Source organism: Pipistrellus kuhlii, unplaced genomic scaffold (genome assembly GCF_014108245.1).
Source record: "Pipistrellus kuhlii isolate mPipKuh1 unplaced genomic scaffold, mPipKuh1.p scaffold_m20_p_2, whole genome shotgun sequence".
In the NCBI taxonomy this organism is placed as follows: domain Eukaryota; kingdom Metazoa; phylum Chordata; class Mammalia; order Chiroptera; family Vespertilionidae; genus Pipistrellus; species Pipistrellus kuhlii.
Genome location: NW_023425515.1, coordinates 27,580,192 through 27,600,712, shown reverse-complemented (window position 1 = coordinate 27,600,712; position 20,521 = coordinate 27,580,192). Strand labels below are relative to the sequence as shown.

At 38.3% G+C, this 20,521-nt stretch overlaps 1 protein-coding gene across 11 annotated transcripts in view; it reads right to left on the bottom strand.

The window, feature by feature from the left end:
* Positions 1–20,521, bottom strand: part of FNDC3B (fibronectin type III domain containing 3B) — a 321,193-nt gene that overhangs the window by 223,074 nt on the left and 77,598 nt on the right. For 3 of the 11 annotated variants that reach the window (XM_036445717.2, XM_036445718.2, XM_045583672.1), the window contains one exon: positions 6,647–6,722. The exons of the other annotated variants lie outside the window; for them this stretch is intronic. In XM_036445717.2, the coding sequence (XP_036301610.1) occupies positions 6,647–6,722 (76 nt within the window). The remainder of the gene's footprint in view (positions 1–6,646; positions 6,723–20,521) is intronic. 11 annotated transcript variants of the gene reach the window in all.

Genomic DNA, 20,521 nt, shown 5'->3' with positions numbered 1-20,521 from the left:
TCTATTTGCAACAAATGGCTGTGCACGTCATGTATGAAAGGAAAGCCAAAACACAGTGGCCATAATAGAGCCCCCAAACATTTCAAAGGTCAGGTAAACTCCAAAACGCTGATAATTATTTTTCATTAATAACACACACACACACACACACATACACACACACACACACACACAGACTAATTTACCTTAAAGCTAACTAACATGTAGGAGTTATAAAATGAGCTGGCAAGTTCAGATGCTCCTAGAAATTCAGACTCTCTCTGTTAGAGCTTCACTAACTCTCACCAAGTACAGCTTTGAATCTATCAGAAAAAGATGAACAGGATACTGGAGATAGCCTGGGAGAAAGACTTGTATTTTCAATTCTAAGTGATTTTTCAAGTAAGGCCAAACTATTCACAATAACATTTCAAATTAGCAATCCCTCACAAACTCCCTCCAAATGCAAAAGAAATGGATTTTTCAAAGCAGTTTCTTACATAAAAAAGAAGCTCTCAAAATCTTAACCTTGTAATAGGAAAAATATTTCCACTAATATTTCTGCAAATAATTAGTCAAATATCAATTACATGTTCAATGTAATAAAAGTTTGCAAAGATTGAGGACTTAACACAGGTATACTACAGTAATTTCACTTTAAAACCACCCAAATACTGTTGATGTAAAAATTGCAAGTTTAGCCAAGGCAAGGGTTCAATCAACCTTGGAAGACAGACTTCATTCGCAATAGGTCCTCTTCGCTTGGTTTTAAGCCAATAAAACAGAAATTTCTCATTAATGTGCAGAGTCTGCTTTAAAGGAATAGACCATATAGAAGCTTTGCTTTGCTTGTAACCCCTAGCTATGATACCACTCATGTCATCCATAATAATAAAAGCTTAAGTAATATGCTAATTAGACTGGGCAGCCAGACCTTCTGGACGACCTTCCGGATGAAGCCACAGCTGTAAGGGCCGAGCCCCTTGCACGAATTTCATGCATCAGGCCTCTAGTTTCTCAATAAACAAGAAACAAGAGACAGGGAGCATTCCCTAGGTCCTGTCATGAAATTATTAGAAAGAATGACAGGTGAGTGTATTAATGTGCCAAATAAGTCTAATAAATGCACTTAAAGTACAAAATGAGAGAGGAAAAAAGCAACATTAAGGTCCCTGTGGCAGTCTGGATGCTGAATCATACAAGGAGGGGAGGTGGGATACAAACAAGGAGATTCAGAAATGTGGAACTGCTCTCAATGGGGTCATTCACACAGCCCCGAGAAGAGCATGGTGTTCATCAGTGATATGGTTCCCACACACCCTGGGCCAGGGGGAGAATGAGATGCAGAGTGAAGGAGGCTTAAGGAGAATAAGCAAAAGAGAGAAAAAGTTTCACGTTCTAATGGCTTCTAAGCTACAGCCATCTCAGAGAAAGGGTCTCCTTGAGTTTCCCCCACCATACATTCTCCTGTCATTTTGAAGTCTCAGCTCACTATACACAAGTCAGCAGAGTAAATGGTCTTTGTAAAAGATGCATAATTATTGTGGGCAAAAAACATTAGTAATTATCTTTAAATATTATTCTTTATTAGAAAAGTGGTAATTCCCAAACATCTTATTTTGATCTGTTTTACAGAGTCATCATGACATTCACCTATTTTCTTCAGGCTCACAATTTGTATGTAACAGTCTTCTAACACAAATGAAAATATAGTATTATTATAGGATCAATACGAAAGTTCTTCAGACTCTAAGCATGTTTCCATATAGAAAACAGATTAGTTTCAATTAACAATGTATTTGAATTAGAAAATTCTCCTATAGAATTCTTCGGGACTGCCAAAAGCACCTAACTGGACATCTTTAAGCTTCAGGATAATAAAATGTAAGAGAAAAATCATCACACTTGAGGTGATGCCAGGGCCAGTCAAGGGTCTAGTCAGTAATTATCAATCAGGTTGCGTGCTAGGAGATAAGGTGGGGGGTACAGTTTCCTGTCACAATGGAGTTCATAGTCTAATTCAAGGGTAAGGAAAGGTCTGCACATACAGCCAGACTGTTTTATGCAGAGCAACCTCTGCCTGCTCCCCCAGAAATGCAGAGAAAGGTCAGGATGAAACGCAGCGGTACGGGAGGGCTCCTGGAGGAGACAGACTAGAGCCTTAAAGGAAGTATTGTATTTGTTTTGGCTGAGAGATTTTACAGAGAGCGGAGGAATGGCCCAGATAAAAAGATGGCATGTGTGGGCAGGAAGGAAAGCTGCACTGCCAGCACCGCAGCCCAGACAAGGATATGAAAATAATGGGAGAGACCTGCAGCTGCCCACTATTAATTCCTGACTTTAAGCAAAGGCAAGAATTCATATTGATTGCTAAGATTCTTTTTTCCCTAACAATCAGCTCTTTGTCTAGGATGCCATAGGTAGAATGCAGCCTCCCAGTGAGAATACACTTTGACCTTTTGTGGCCCCTTCAAGACCTATGATTCATGTTTCATGGAAAATATTGAGAAATAGTCCATTAGAATGAATCTGCTTTCACAGCATATCGTATGTTTCCTGTGTTTTTCTTCCTTCATTATCACCAAGGACATTCCCATAAAAACAAAATCTTGTTTTTTTCCCCAGAGTAACCATTTTTTAATATTGATTTGCTTTGAATTTCCAGACTGCTTTTCCATGACATCACAACGAGCTTCTTAGGTCTTTCTTGTGATGCCATAAATGTCCAATAGAAAATATTACTAGGAAAACAAATTCAACCTCAAGCAAAAGGGGTTAACATTATACATGTAATTTCAAAGTTTCCAGGAAGGCCCCCAACCCAGTCCACTCCCTAACCCTATCTCCCCACCATCAATCCCAAACCTGTTGACTAGTGCTGAAATAGCAAACTTCTCCAGCTGACAGTTCCAACCATGGCGTAAACAACAAGTATGACTTCAACATTTCCAGGAAGACCACCACCAAACATTGCCCCACCACCACCACCACCAAAACCACTTCCCTACCTGCTGGCTGGTGTGGAAAGAGCATCAATAGAGCTTGCTTTTTTAACTTCAATCTCTAGTAAAATATAAATGCTTCTTTCAGGAGTTTCCAATACAATATGACTGTATTTCCAATCTTTTCCTAATGGGTTTTTTTTAAAGGCAGGCCAGAAAAGATTGCCTCCCACTGTCCTAGTCCTCTCCATTGTACCCCTTCTCTTCCAGCAGCTGGAAGCCCCACTTGAACGCTCTGGGCCCAATCCTGACTTGGGGCAGAAGTAATTTAAGGAGTTCTAAATCAATACTGCCAGTATCACAGCGCCTGCTCTGACTCTGATAAACACCCAGTCTTCAGCATCCACCTTTGCTCTGCAAACCATCTCTATCTCATCCTGGCGATCAGTACCCATCCTGGTATCCTGCCCAGAATCCTCTTATTCCAGGAATAGGAACCCACCTTGCTCTTGTCATATGCCCAAGGAGACCTACTATTTGAGTTCATGCTTCCATGTACTGAGCAATAAAGATCTCAAACTCGAGAGTCAGACAGACCAGAGATGAAAGCTCCACACTGCCTCTTTCCAGCTATGTGACTTAAGCTGTGTGAATTAACCGTCATAGGCCTCATGTGTACCTATCAATTCATTAAATATGACTAAATACATAGCACAGCATAAAAGCTGAATAAATAATAACCATGTTAGGGATGTTACATCTAAGTTGTGTTAGAATTTGTAAATATTCTGTCTATTCCCAAATTCTGTGTTGTTATGCCCTACTCTCCTGGAGTCAAGGGTTCACTCACTCACAGGGGAGTTATTTAAATTAAGGCTTTCAGGAGTAGGGGTGCTGAGTGATCACCAGTTATACATTAGAAGCAATCAATGGAACTGGACTCAAAGTTCCAGATTCTACCGTTCATCCTGTTCCCCCAGTGCTTCCCGAGCCTGACAAACCATGTGATTCCAGGTCCTAGTCCCTCTCATCTTGTCCTGTGTCATTTCAATTAATTGGCCCAGGTACCACCATGCCCAAAATAAAGATAACCATAACATGGGATTTTCAGAAGAGAACAAAGAATAGGAAGGCTAGGGAAGCCAAAGCTAAATGACTTTAGTCAAAGGCATTTTTGAAATCACTGGAAGGTGTGTTAGGGTCACTTATCTCCGAGTATCATCATGAATAAATACAAAGCTCCCATTGTGAACGGAGCAACATATTTGCAACATTCCCTACAGAGTATACCAGTTACTGACATGGACTCACACAAAAAGTGGGGGAGAGGCTAAGTAGACGAATAAACACACACACACACACACACACTCCTCAGACATCAAGAAGTAAAACCAGGTGGCATGGAAGTGTGGATTTTATAGATGTTGAACTACTCAGCAACTTGCTTTTATAAATTGTTATACATACTCAGTTGTAGAGGGACACGGTTTACCTGCCAATTCAGGAGACTCCAATGATACTATGCCCAGAGGCGCAACTGCTTTCTCACTGAACTATAAACATCAGCTTTATTCTAACAGGTGAAGTGACTTTTCATCTGGTGTGACTTTTTTAAACATATAGATTGAATTCTAAGTTTCATTTGTTGATAATATTCATCTTTTAAAGTAGTACTATATGGAGATAGAAGATTCTATATCCCACATTATTTTAAAATATTAATTTCCTCTCTTCTTTGACCTGAAGCTTTTGTCAATAAAAACTAAGTTTGGTTTGAAATGGTTTAGAACAGTGGTCTCCAACTAATGGTCCATGGACCACTGGTGGTCCATGAGGTCCGAAAGGTTGTCGACCATTAGTTTAGAACACCACAGATGAATTTCAGGGACATAATGGCCAGAGAAATGCAATTAGTAAAAATTACTAACAGAATGGTTAAGTCACTTCAAATTAACTGCAATTAAAACACATTAGGCTTAAATCTTTAAAAAAAAAAAAAAAAAAAAAAGTGAGCCAACACTCACTTCTCAAAAAAAAAAAAAAAATTCCTAAATTTGTGTTCATATAGGTACAAAAACAAGTAGTGAGCTTACAAAGCAGCATGCTCCATTATGGAAAACAATATAAAAATCAACCTTTTCCATTTAACTCATTATAGAAAACCAAACAAAGGGCATTTCCCCTCATTTGTTAATATAATGATAAGCAAGTCCAGGTATTAAAAACAAGCCCTAGGATCAGTGGGTTGGACACTGTCCAGTGCACCGAAAGGTTGCCAGTTCAATTCCCAGTCAGGACACATGCCGAGAGGCACGCAAGAGGCAGCCAACTAATGTTTTGCTCTCACATGAGTCTCTCTCTCTCCCTTTCCCTTCCCATCTCTCTAAAAATCAATGTGTACACATATAATACCTTAATAAAAAATAAAAAAATATTTTAACAAATAAAAATCAACCCTATGATCAGACTCCAGTCCAATCAATAACCTAATAGTGAACTCAATTATATGTCAATTTGCCATAGGTCAATCACTGCCCAAAACAGCCATCCCGAACAGTGGTCTCCAACACAAGTGTTTACAGGTTAATGCAGATCTGGATTGATCTTCCTACAACAGAATTCATTATGGATCAGAGTATCTAAGCATTCTTTCCAAAGTGAACTACAGGTAAGAGACACTGGTATTACACAAACTAGAAATTAAATGAAATGCCCAATTAAAGTTGTACCCAGTTAAAGAACTACACCCAAGGAGCCTCTAGTTGATGCTATATTGGAATGAGACTTTGGAAATCCTGGGAGGGGGTATTTTGTATATGGGAGGGACATGAATTATTGGAGGTGGAGTATAGAAGGTGGATAGGCAGCTTAAATGGTCCACAAATATTCCTGCTGGCTGGTAGGCAACCCTGTCTAAATCCCTTTCTTGAGTGGGCTGAACTTAGTATTGCCTTTTGCCCTCTACCTGCTGCTGAGATGAAGCCAAGAATGTAAGTGTCCCCATGGAGAGCCACTTAGCAAAACACTGAGGGACGCCTCCTGCCAATACCCTGCAAAAAACTAAATCCTGCCAATAACCACTTAAGTAAGCCTGAAAAAAGGCTGACCTTCACACATGCTTTAAAATGACTGCAGCTCTAGGCCATACCTGAATTTTAACATTTTGAAAGGCCAGAGCCATAGAACACGGCTAAACTGTGCCCAAATTCCTGACCCACAGAAACTATTATATAAGACAATAAATGTTGTTTTAAGCCACCAAACCTGGGAATACTCTGTTAATATCGATCTGATAATAAATGACAGGGCGTTAATAAAGATATTACCTATAAAATCATCATTTGGATAACCTCATACAATATAAGTATAAATCTTTTATCTAATTTAAAAAAGTACTTTCAATTCTCAATTGGAATTTTTTAGGTCTACCAAATTCCATAATCTATAAAACCCTGCAAGCTTTCCCAAGTTAAATTAATGCACTTAAGGGTCAATAGAATACTAGAGGTATTTAACTATGTCTCTTTTATATCAGCATCTACATCAGCATAAAGGAGTCCCTATTTGACAGAAAGAAAAAGGAAAAAAAAAATTTTAATTCCAAGATAAATTTTATTTCTAGAAAAATCATAGATAGACACAGAAAAACACTCTACTTTGTTAAAATAATAAAGAAAAACTCATTTGATTAGAAGACTTCCAAAAAAAAAAAAAAAATCTCTTACCTTGAATGCACTGAAGTGTTCCATCCTCTGCTCTTATTGTAAAAGTCTCACCTGGATTAACTTGAACAAGAATAACCTGCCAAAATAACACATTAATTTCAATTTAATACTAGAACATCTGGGATTTCTCTAACAGTTTTATTACCTAAATTTATGTTCTAGACAGGAAGTATGTGGCACAGAATCTTGAATCAACACAAAATTTAGGATATGTCTCAGACCTGGTTCAAATGTGAGGGAACTAAGTACCGTATTTTTTGGACCATAAGACGCTCCGGACCATAAGACGCACCAGTTTTTAGAGAAGGGAAATGAAGAAAAAAAGATTCTGAAACAAATAGTGTCCTAAAATATTTTATGTGCATTAAAACCCAACATCACAGTCATAAACACATGTAATCAAGCCTGTAAAGTAAACAGCAGCATTTAGAACCATTTTAGAGCCGGGCAAGCACACAGAGACCACACAGAGCCGGGCAAGTAAAAAAACTTTTTTTTTTTAAGTATATGTACAGGCTATATTTGGACCATAAGACGCAGGGACTTTTTCCCCCACTTCTGGGGGGGAAAAAGTGCGTCTTATGGTCCGAAAAATACGGTATATGCATTTGAATTTAGCTAAGTAAATTCTCCAGTGTTGCTTATGATGCTATGTGACTCAAATCTCAATTTTAAGATATGGTTTCCTCTCACACAATTCCTCTTATTGTTTCACTAATTCATACAGCAATTAAAAAATTAAAAGATCAGAAACCATAGTTATAAAGGAAAATTGCACAGAGAAATTAGGTTCTAACCTAAAACTGTTGCATAATATTCCCATGTGTCTTTTATTGCCACGGGGTATATGATTTTTATTTTGTAACAATAGAAAGCAATTTACTAAAAAAAAGTTTGGAAAAAGCATCTGTGTATAAGATCTGGAAATAATAATGAACAGTACAAGATAAATAAGTAAATATTACAAGTAGTTGCCACCAAACACTCAGATTTTTAAATCCATTACCTAAATGTCAGTGTTTTGGTCATATGAACATAAATATTTAATATTAGAAGACAATTGCCAAAAGACTGGACACCATGCATGTTTTCAAGAGCCTCAGAGTTTTAGTTCTAATCTAATGTAGTTCCTCTTTAGATAAAAAGAGAAAAGGTCACTAATTTATATGTAAATACAAAATAAAGAACATAACCCATGCTTAAAAACTGTGGTTAAAAATTATGTGCAAGGTTGACACTAATAAAATAATTACTATATATTTTTAGAAATTGGAAAGATGTAAGTGTCATTCATCTTAGTCCTTGGAGCAAGCCTTGATCTCTGCCTTGAAATCATCAAGTTACTGTTCCCACTGCCTGTAATGCTCTTCCTGTACTCCTTAATCTTTGCCCAGTACACATCTTACTCTTTCCCCAACTAACACCTACACCAACTCATCCTTGTGAGCCTAAGAAATGGCATTTGACTCTAAAGGAAAGTCAGGGCCCCAAAAATATGTTTAAAAAAAAAAAAAAAAAAAAAAAAAACCTCCACTTTTCCTTCCTATAATTTATAATTGCAATTACTTAATTAAGCAATTATGTTAGTGTCTATCTTTCCTTCTTTAATCTAGGCTCTAAAATCATAAGATCTGGCACAAAATAAGTGTTCAAAACTATGCCTGATACCAGATAAATACCCAACAATAATTTTTAGTGACTGAGAGTTGTAAAACATAAGGAAAACCACTGCAAATAATTCACTTATAAATGAAGCTTTCTTTACATGTAATTTAAAAAGTCAACTTTTTTTTACTATATAAACCACATGTAGTATAATAACATGTTTTGCAAATTTAACTTATCTGTTTTGTAAATTTATTGGGGGGAAAAAATCCACTTTTAAAAACTAAACCTTTAATACCCGTGCATTTTGATTCTTCTAATAATTCGCCACAGGAGACACTACTGGCATATTAAAAATGTTCAATATCAGGAAATACATTAACTGGAGAAAACAGGATCACTCAGCAAAAAGTAATCCAAACTTCATCCCTGGTGCTTCTCATTACCTTGAATTATTACAGTTATTTCAACATGATCTATTTTTCCTGTACCATAACTGCATCAATAATCTTTCAGTCCTAAATATTCAAAACTCTCACCAATAATCTTTCAGTCCTAAATATTCAAAACTCTCACCAATATAAGCATATTGTGCCATTTTAAGAACTGAAAAGGAAATCCCTTGGTGACTATAGAATGACTAAAGCATTTCAATTGCTTTCTTGAAAGTGAGCTTTTTATTTTCTGTGTGTGTGTGTGTGTGTGTGTGTGTGTGTGTGATTTTACTGAGCTTTGTTTATTTTTAATTTAAATTCTTTATTGTTTGAAGTATTACATAAGTCTACTTTTTCCCCCAATGACCTCTCACTGGCTGTCCCCACCCCCTAGTACATGCCCTCTGTTCCCACCCCCATCTGTGTACATTGGTTATGCTCACATGCATGCATACAAGTCCTTTGGTTGATCTCTTTCCCTAACCCCTCACCTTCTCTCATAGGTTAGACAATCTGTTCGACGCTTTTATGGCTCTGGTCCTATTTTTGTTCATCAGTTTATGTTGTTCATTATATTTCACAAATGAGTGAGATCATGTGATATTTATCTTTCTCTGGCTGGCTTATTTCACTTAGCATAATGCTCTCCAGTTCCATCCATGCTGTTGCAAATAGTAAGAATTCCCTGAAAGTGAGCTTTTAGTCATTCTTAACATGAAAACAGTTGTGATTTAACTTTATCTTTATATAAACATTGAACATAAATTTTCATGCCTTTTCAAAAGTCCACAGGGAAATTCTAACATCACTGTAATAGAGCAAAAACCACCTGCTTGATGTTTATACCTTTAGGAAGATGCCTATAATATATGGGGGGGCTGGGGGAGGAATCACTGGACATTAAGACTATGTTCCAGATATTCTTTGACAACCCCAAATTCATGTCAGACTAGTCCTGAATGCTGGTTCTAAAAATACAATTTACCAGTATTATCAAAAGTCCCAGGCACAAAAAGGGATTGCTGAATTGGGGTATAAGGTTCCAGATTCTGTCACATCATGTGTTTACCATATTGCATAAAAAGTGTGTCTATAATGGTTCGATAGCGGTTGCTGACACCAGACCACATTCAAAGATGCATCCAGCCACCGAAAGTCATTTATGTCTTCACCTCTTGCTTCTGTTAAGACCAATTCTAGACCCCCCATCCCACTTCTTCAGAGAGAAAGATGATAGGTAAAGGGCTTTTAAGAATGCTACTAAATAAAATACCTCCTTTCAAATGTTTAGTTCCTGTAATTTTCCCAGCTACTGGGTTGCTATGGCAACCAGATTATAATCTACCAAGTTACCTCAGAAACCAGGCAAATCTCCTGTGTCCCAATATCAATTTTTCTTAGTAAGAGCCAAAGTCATTATTTGAACAAACCGTATTCATTTGGCACCAAGATATTTTAAATGAAAGCATTTTGCTTTACCGTGGCAGACTGACCTCCTTGCTGTTTTCACTGTCAATAAAGGAGAGATAAAAATAAAAATTTGACACACACAAGCCCAATGATCTGTCCCTGAAAACAGACATGAATGAGAAGGCGGCAGAAAGCCTTGCATCACCAAGCCTTGAGGAGCATGAGTCACACCCTGGCAAGCTCCCTGGTACTTAACCTCTACATCATACAAGCCAGACTCTCTCTGTGTTTCTCTGTCTCTGTCTCCCCCCTTTTTCTTCCTCTCTCCCTCCTTCTTTCTCACCACAAAGCAGACATAACTGTTATAAGTTCTTTTAAATACAGAATGTGAAGCATAACATCACTGTCCAAACCTCATCATTTTTTGTCCACTCACTAAGCATTTTCTGTTTTTCCAACATCAGCATTAAAACAATTCATGCTGTGTTCTGTGTCTTGTCAGAGGGGAAAAGAAAAAAAAAAGACAGATTTTAACCACTGATAGATTTTTGCCCCATAGATGTTAAAATAGAATCATGTTAATCAAATTAAGAGCATACTTCAGGTCACTATTGCTTCATTGGTTCTGTTTCAAATCTCTTCGTGCTACATGAACCAAGCAGCCCAAAATAACCAAAGGCAGTTTACTGGGGCTTAATGAAAAATAAGTGACCACTTTTCCAAAGTCTAAAGAAACTACAAAATAAGAGGGAGGATTAATGTACAAAAATTGAGCAAAGGCCAAAGACAGCATCCTGGAAAAGCTTTAACCAGCAAGACAACTGAAACTGGTATAACACATCTTTTCTTAAAAGGAAGCCTGAATCGGCCCTGGCCAGGAAGCTCAGTTGGTTAGATGTCATCCCATACACCTCAAGGTTTCGGTTTCAGTTCCAGGTTAGGGCGTATTACCTATCAGGGGTCCTCAAACTTTTTAAAGTGGGGGCCAGATCACGGTCCCTCAGAGAGCTGGAGGGCCGGACTATATGAACTACTAATTCCTACTGTAACACCTTGGCTGCACTCACTGCCCAAAAAACCTGGCGGGCCGGATCAGACTCCTCTGCAGGCCGCAAGTGGCCCGCGGGCCGTAGTTTGAAGACGCCTGATAGGTTGTGGTTTGGTCCCAATCAGTGGCACATTGATGTTTTTTTCTTTCCTTCCTTCCTTTCTTCCTTCTTTCCTTCCTTCCTTCCTTCCTTCCTTTCTTCCTTCCTTCCTTCCTTTCTTTTTTCCTTCCTTCCTCCTTCCCTTCCTCCCTCCCTTCCTCCCTTCCTCCCCCCCCCTTTCACACACACACACACACACACACACACACACACACACACACACACACTGAGTGGCCAGATTATTACGATCTCTAAACGCATATTAATTTGGCCACTCAGTGTATATCCTATATAATAAAAGGCTAATATGCAAATTGTCCCATGTCCCCTCCCTCTGGACAGGCTGGCTGGACCCCACCCATGCACAAATTAATGAACCAGGCCTCTAATACACACACACACACACACACACACACACACACACACACTGGGTGGCCAGATTATTATGCATCAGAGTTCATAATAATCTGGCCACTCAGTGTATTCTCAAGTGTAGATTTTTTTTTTAGTTATTCTAAATCTGTTTCTTAATAGAAGAGGAAAAGGAAAACTACTTTTGCAATTTAAATTTGGGACAGTTTATTAAACAAAAGATCAATTATGCCTCAAATAAAAATTACCAGCCACCTGACTAAATAACCACTGTCATGTATGTGGCCATCACAAAACCTTCTGCTGAGACAAGAGTACTGACTGACTGAAGATGAAATGTTACATTTTTAGCATTCTGAAAGTTAGACCCAATATCCACATAACTGAGATATAAACTATGATAGGAGAGGAGATAGCATTTCACTTTTGGAGCTTTTTGCAACCTGCCAAACTCTGTGAGGTGTTTTACTCTCAACCGTTTCATGTATAAATGAATACTTCTCACTTAGAGGAAGCATTTAAGATCACCCAACAGATACCTTTAGTGGAAAAAAGTGATACATCCTAAAACTGCAGAATTCCACTTGAGGAAGGATTCTATCCAGGAACATCCAATAACTTTTAAGCAGTGATCTTTGACTAGATGAGAGGAATAGTAGCACCTTTTTGCACCCCCCTCCTCCCCTTCCAATTCTGGAACTCCAGAGAAATCCTGGAGAGCTCAACCCAGGCCCTAAGGGACCCAAACCACCTAACAATACACACCTATGAGACCCTAGTCCCTGGCCTCTATGTCACAGACCACACTGGCCTCAAGAGATACATCATTTGTTTTCTCCAAATCAGGAAAAGAAGCTTCAGATGACCAGCACTTATCTTTGTGGTAATAATATGATACAAAGAAAATGTCCCAAGAGTTAAGATGTCAACAGGTAAAATAGAAAAGTAATGGAAGATGATGGGAAAACACTGATTGCCTCATCTGCTCACTTGTCCTACTTGAAGCCTGAATCCACAGCTGGCAGAAAAACAACACACAAGACCAGGAAGCCTCCAAAGGTACTTACACATTGGGCAAAGGCACAAGGAAATGGATGGCATGTAATAACCTTCCTTGGTCAACACCGCTCACAGGATAAATGGTATTGTTTTGTTTCTTCCTGGGCTTTAGGACTCATTCTGTTTAAAGCAAGGAGCAAGAATGCTTCAGTGCTCCAAAATTTCTAATACTCTGATTTCCTCAAAGGATGGAAGGTGCAAAAGTTATCCCCTCAAAAGATCATATCATCTCTCAAATTAAGTCAGCATGATGCAGCCTACTGTCAACTACTAGCAGGTGTTTTTCCTACAATGATTATATAAATAGCTATTAATTATAAACCTGTATGATCTTCCAGGAAAGTATTACTAACCAGATTTTACAGATGGGGAAACTGAGACTTGAAAAGGATAAGTAACTTGTCTAAAGTCACAAAACTACAAAATGACTAGCTGCCCTGGACTCCAGCTCTGTCTGTCCAAAATTCATTTTCTTCTACACACAGCTTCCCCCTCTGATGGGAGCAGGCTTCAGAGTCCATTCTCTATGAAGATACTTCAATAAACAGCTAGAAGGACAGCAAGCATGCAACTGGGTCAGAGGCATGTCACCAAAGTCTGAGGACATTCTCTTCTAGGAAATCCAGGCTCACTCCCTGAGCCAGAGTCCCACACTCCCACTATGGCAGTTAAGTGGTAAGGAATCCCACAACAATAAACAGTTGTTTTTATATTGGGAAGGATTTATTCTCATAGTCTTTTCAGTCCTTGAATTTCCTCAGAATCCCTAGAAGCAATGAACCAACCAATTAATTATCACAATCACTAGATGCCATTTCTCATGATCCAACAGGAGGCAAAAGAAAGTAAAAGATGATTCCACAGAAGACTGAATCTGTATTTTCTATGTCTCCCAAAAGTCACCTGTCAGTAACCAAAAATGCAGGAATGCAGTAGTAGGTAAACCAAAGACAAAGAAATCAGATGAACCAAAGAGGACATTTTTATATACTGAAATTACACCACTGCCTGCTGAAAATATATTCACTCAAGAGTTCAATAACTACATGTCATGAAATAAGTGTCCTTAGAAGAATTACTACATGATGCTCTTAATTGAGCAAATATTAATGAATGCCAGAATGGGTTTAGAATTCCTCTAAGCATTGAGAATAGAACCTTAGAAAACACAAAAGTTCTTCCCAACTCAAGCAAGAAGTGGAACTTGCATGGGATAAGGGTGGGGGGATCATTTAAATAAAAATAAAACATTTACAGATAGTAGTAAGGGCTATAAAGAAAATACAATGGCATCTTGTAAAAATTGTACATTTCTACTCCCTTTAACTGTATACTGCCTAGAATAAAGAGATTACATTACAAAAAGAGCTGCTGTTTGCTAAGAATAAACATATAGCATTAACTTAAATGGAAAAAATGCAAAATGTAATATAGATGACCAAAACTAGGTTAAAAGCCTCTTTTAAGGGAACCACAAATGCCAGAGTTTAAAGTTTCAACTGCAGGACTTTCAAGATAAAACCAAGAATATAAAAGACCAAAATTCCATGTAAGCCTAAGTATAGTTTTCCCCTGGCTAACAGCTACCAAATATCCTTATACATTTGAAGCACCATTATGTTTAAGTATTTTTATTTTATTTTATTAAATACATTATTCACATTTATTGAATATCAAAAAATGTAATTCGTCTTCCTTTAAAAACTATGTTCACACCCTAGTCGGCATTGCTCAGTGGTTAGAGCATAGGCCTGCAGATCGAGGTGTTGAAGGTTTGATTCCCACTCAAGGGTGAGTAACTGGGTTGCAGGTCCATCCAGAATTTTGGAAGCAACCAATTGATGTGTTTGTCTCACATCGATGTTTCTCCCTCTCCCCTTCCTCCTTTCCACTCTCTCTTAAAAAAAAAACACAAAAAAACAAAATCAATGGAAAAAAATATCGTCAGGTGAGGATTAACAACAGCAAAAAAATTATGTTCCCTGAGAACAAATTTTGGTTCCTGTCTTCACCATTTCAGGGTGAATTCTTGTAAAAACTGTCCATCAAGTGAGGTACAAGCCCTTTCTAACCCTCAACCCCATCCATGTGCCCATGTGCCCAAACTTGGCTCTGGCCTCACTGGTAAGAAATCAACAGCTTGGGCTATGTTTTACCTAATCAGCTCTCCCCTGGATGTGCTTTGCACACTGAATCTAGAATGTCTCTTCTATTTAGATACAGCTACCTCAGGTCTGGTTTTGACTGGCTGAGACAGAGCAACACAATCCATGCTGATGTGCTTAATTAATGCCACACAACTCTGGAAAGCTGTGCACTGAACCTAAGCAAACAGCTCTGTCAGAATCTCAAGGCCAGTGAAGAACATATTTAACTGCCTATATCCGAATATTTTTCTATTTTTAAGATTCATTTCAATGTTGGACACCTTATCCATTTAATACTGTACTACTGCTAATCTTATTCATTTAACACTGTTCTACCACTTAAGACATAATCAAGCAATAATGTGCCCATGAAGAATGTTCTCATCCTCATAAAAGAAAATCAATTGCCAATACTTTGTCATTAAATATTCTAGAATTAATTCTAATTATTATATTTTATATTAATTAGTTAAAATACTAATATTGTCCGTTATTTTGTGCCCAGTAATGTCAAACCAGAAGTAAATACAATTATGTAATATTCTAGGAATTTAGAAGGATTTTGCAGAAGAGAAATAGTTTCCACTTCATGCCATTGCAGAGTATATTATCACTGATTCTGGCCATGATTTTGCATTGATTATTAAGCTTAATTAAATCAATACTTATTACAATTATTGAACCCTTAATTATTCAATGAAGATTTGCTGAATAGTTATAATGTACCAGGCACTTTATTAAGCATTGATAATTCTCAGATGAGAAAGATGAAATCCTACCCAGTTGTGTGTTGGTTGAACAGTAGAAAATACAATTAACTATAATAAAATGTGATTATTTGCTAGTAAGTGCTATGGAAACTGAAGAAACCATCAAGAAATCGGGAAAAGTTATAGTTGGGAGTAATATTTTAAGGACTGGGAGACTTCAATTAAATAAGCAAAAGAACAATTACATAAGCAAACACATGGAGGCTTGATGGTATAATGTGATCAGAATTCAGATGTGCTAGAATTTCAATCTAATCTCATTTCAGTTTCACTTCTAAACTAATAATTTAAAAGTCAACTAAGATGCCCAAGATACACAGTGAGAGGAGTAAATCAGAAAGATCACACCCTAATAAATTTAATTTTAAAAAATAAAACAAATCCTGGCTGGTTTGGCTCAATGGATAGAGTGTTGGCCTGCGGACCAAAGGGTTCTATTCCGGTCAAGAACACATGCCTGGATTGCAGGCTCGGTCCAATATACAGGAGGCAGCCAAGCAATGATTCCCTCTTATCACTGATGTTTCTATTTCTCTCTTCCTCTCCCTCTCTGAAATCAATAAAAATTTATTTTATTTTATTTTATTTAAAATATATTTTATTGATATCCCCCCCCCCCCCCCCCCCCGCCCCAGAAAGGCAGGGAGAGCGATAGAGAGTTAGAAACATCGATGAGAGAGAAACATTGACCAGCTTCCTCCTGCAAACCCCTTACCGGGGATGTGCCCGCAACCAATGTACATGCCTTTGACCAGAATCAAACCTGGGACCTTTCAGTCCACAGACCAACGCTCTATCCACTGAGCCAAACCAGTTTCGGCAATAAAAATATATTTTAAAAAAGTAAAACAAAAAAGAAAGGCTATAGTTGAGTCCCAGCTCTGGTAGGTAAGACACTTAATCTATCTAACCAGGTATTTTCTCAACCGAAAAAAATAGATAATACTTACCCCATATGTGTGCTTAAGAAACAGAACAACCCTAGTACAGTCCTAATACAAAGCCTTACACATAATATGTGCTCAGTAACTTCTATTCATATTTATGTTTCTTTAAAGTTCTACCAGTGGCAAATCTTAGTTAAAAACGTGGCCTCTCCTAACAGAGTGCATATAAAGAAAAAATTTTACTGAATCTGCATATTTCATGTTCTCAATAAGATCTAAAGCCACCCAATTCTCACCTCTGACCAAATTTTCTGTTTGGGAAACATTCTGGCTCTCACCTCCCAACTGATTCACATCCCAGGGTCTGTGCAGCTTCCGTGGATCCCAGCAACAACAGTGACTTTGGAATCCATTCACAGAAGTTCTGAAATCTAAGCCCTTTCTTTACATCTACAAAATGGTTTGAATTACTTGGAAACGCTTCTAATTAAGATTATCATAATGAAAGCCAGCAATAAAAAGTAATAAAATAACACCACAGTGTGTGAAAATTTTCTATTAAGTGCTCAGAACTGCAGGAGAGGACCCTTTTCTGACCCATAAGCTGCCTTCTCAAAGCACACAGGAAGAATTAAACTTGGCCAGGGGCACCAGGCATTTGCCTTTACAAACACTTGAGCAACTAAGTTGAGAGGTTATGCACCATACAATTCAGAACAGAATTATACAGCTGGATGCTTAAGACCATTAGAAAGTTTTTTTTAAAAAAATCCAGATTTGGGGTTTCAAAGCAAAAAGACTGAAAACACTCTTTAAAAATGTAACAACTGAAGATTTTCCTTTCTACGTTTTAGTCCTAGAGCTTTGTAAGCAACCGTTGGAAAGTTCGGTGCATTTATACTTAGTCTTAGAAGAATGACACCCCTGAGTGCACACACATGCTGATTTGTACAAGTGAACACATTATTCCAATTCTTCCTTCATTCCGCACCAAGTGCAAATGCAGGGCTGACACTAGTCTCTGCAGACGACACAGGAAAAACGTGACAAAGATTTTCCAGCCAGTCCCTCCCCTCTGCACACGCCCTCAGCACACACAGGCACACAGCCGATTCTGTGCACCGCTCTTATTCAGGGCCAGTTTATGCACCATGACATCAGCACAGTAGAAGGAGCCAAGTTTAAACTCCATCTGGGACACATAATGTCCAGGCACACTGTGACTTCTTTTGTTTATATACACTGACTAAATATGTCCTGGTGGTAAATGAACTAAGCCTTAAGATTGATTTCCCGAGGCCTCCAAAACAATATTCTGCACCCCTGAAGCAACTCCCTGTCTCTGGTTCTCTTTCCAAAGCTATTCGTAAGTGATTTTACACAGAACCCTTGATTTTGAAATATATAATTAACATCTTGAGGAAAGTCAAAGTCCAAGAAGCCCTTCATCAATCTCAAAAAAAAAAGAAAAGGAAAGGAATGGAATGGCTAGCAAAAGGGTGTGGTATCACGGCTCATGTTACAAATACTGGGTGACACAATTCTGTGCCCCGGAGAACAGGAATACCCAGAGGTGAGAGATTTAAGAAATGCTCATACAGCAAAGTGGCCTTTTTTCCCCCCCTCTTTCAGGACCAACTTGGATTTTTTTTTACTATTATTATTCTGGCATTACTTCAGAGAAATAATTACAAATTCAAAAGAAAAACAAACAACTTTATAGGTTCAAGTCTTACAACAAGTTTTTAGATTTCTTTTAAGACATAAAAACTATGCCTCTGGGGTGATGTAATTCTTGAATGAAAATGAAACGCAGGATCTGGGAGGAAAAGAAGGCAGACAAAAAGGGCCCCTCCTAGCTCCCCGGGTGAGTCTCCCCAGGAGAGGAATGCCTGCCACCCAGTCTGCTCACCACCAGCTCAGCAGCTGCTGACCCCAAAGGGGACCACTCCCCTGCTGCTAATCTCAGGGAGACAACCACTCCCAAAGGAAAGAAAGGGAGCAGCTCCAGGAGCTGGGCCTCAGATGACTTCTCTCCCAACTCCTCCAAACTCAACTGCTGCCTTCAGGCCTCAGACACTACCAGGACTGCTCAGACTGCACTTCGCAGAAGCTCCAGAGTCAGAATCTCTGCCACCTTCCAGAGCTAACATGAAGGTCACATAACAAACAGGAGTACTCTTCTTTGTGAACTTGACCACTTACTACTGGGCAGAACCCAGTCCCATGTCTCTCCAGGTGGTCTACCTGCACAGGACGACAGAGACATGCCTAACCCAGCAACCCTACCCTTCCTGAAAGGTAGGACATAAGTGGATTCAAATCCCAGGGCTGTGATTTGCCAGCTGTAAGTACTTAACCTTTCTGCCCTCTGGTTCTGTCTGTAAAATGATCATCTCCTTATAGGATTATGATTACTGGATGAAATGATGTACAGAAGTGCTTACCACCATTCCTAGCACCTCAGGCCCTCAAATAGTTACTTCCCTCCACCATAGATGGAACAAAGAAATCAAAATATCAAACAGAAGCCATTCTTTCCTATAATTTAACTTACTGCCCACAAATAACCACTCAACTAAAAGTTGAAAGCAAGCTTACAAAGTAACATTTTAGTTTGAGGAGAATGCCAAAAATTTATGTAGACACTAGGAATGTGTGTGCGTGTGCGTGTGTGTGTGTGTGTGTGTGTGTGTATTATTGTCACATTTGGAGTGTAACATATATAACTTATATGTAGTCATATTTTTAGACAAAAAAAGCAGAGTCTGCCTACATGAAAACAATTATGTGCAAACATATGTCTTAACACATTCTGGATGAAGAACCGCCCCATCTTTTCTTCCTCTGTGTGGGTGTGTATATTTTTACTGCACTATGAGACACATCAATGGCTGTCACATTGAATACAATGTGACCAATACACTTTTAAAAAAAATAAATAAATAAATAACAGATATCAGAGGTTTGGAGTCTACCAAATTTAATTTTATTCATGGAGAAAGTTAATATAGAAGTGATTTAAATAAATAATGCCTCCTCTAGGTAATGCCAGGAAAAGATTACTTTTAAAAAATTCTATTTCAATAAGTACTTAGAAGACTTGATTCTTGGAAACTGTAAAAAAGATTATAAACACAAGTACTTGCATCTCTGCCCTTGGAACACTGATACCTCGCATCTGTGTTTAATGTCCCCTAACTAGTCTGTAAACACTAAAACCAAGGCGCCAGTCGTTTCTTCTGCCCTTCCTATGCTGTGGCGAGGGCTCAATGTGGCACTGTTTAGGGGCTCAAATACTGTTCACTGAAGAGCTGCAGCCAAAAAAAACAACACCTGGGCCCTAACTTGTAAGACATAACTGACACCCTGGTACCAAACCATGTGGACCAAAGCCCACACTAGTTCATTTTACATGTCAGAAAGAAGGTAGAAAACTAGGACGCTTAAAATCACTGCATCAGTGTGATACATGAGTGTGCAGCAAAAAAAAAAAAAAAAAAATCAAAGTATTTTTGTTACATGTAAATCACAACATGCGTGAACACAAGATGCAATTTCAAAGGTAAAAAAGTTAACAATTTCCCAGTTCCAAACTCAGATGAGCATGGAGAGCACAGAGTGGGGAATGAGGACAGCATTCCCCAACTAAAGCAGCAGCTACTACTTTTTGCTAGTCAATTGTTAAGTGTACAGACTAACCTCGTGTTATCAGATATTCTGGGTTTTTCAGATAAACAGAGAGACACTGTATGTAAATCTTCCAATTTTTAAATATTGGCTCTTATTTTTTGTCATTATCTATAAAAGTTTTTTTAAAGCCTGTATGACAAATGCACCATGTAGACAGTCTTCAAGCCCCGATCCAGATGAATTGAATTTGTTCATTTCATTCATCCTTCATCTCTTCTGAAGGATTTACTGAATGCTACTTCAGACGCCAGGCAAAGTGTGAACAAGAGACACAGTCCGTGTTCTCCCAGAGTTTACAGTGCAAGTAGACAAAGAGTGCACCACGTTGAAAACAATCATAAAGTTAAAAC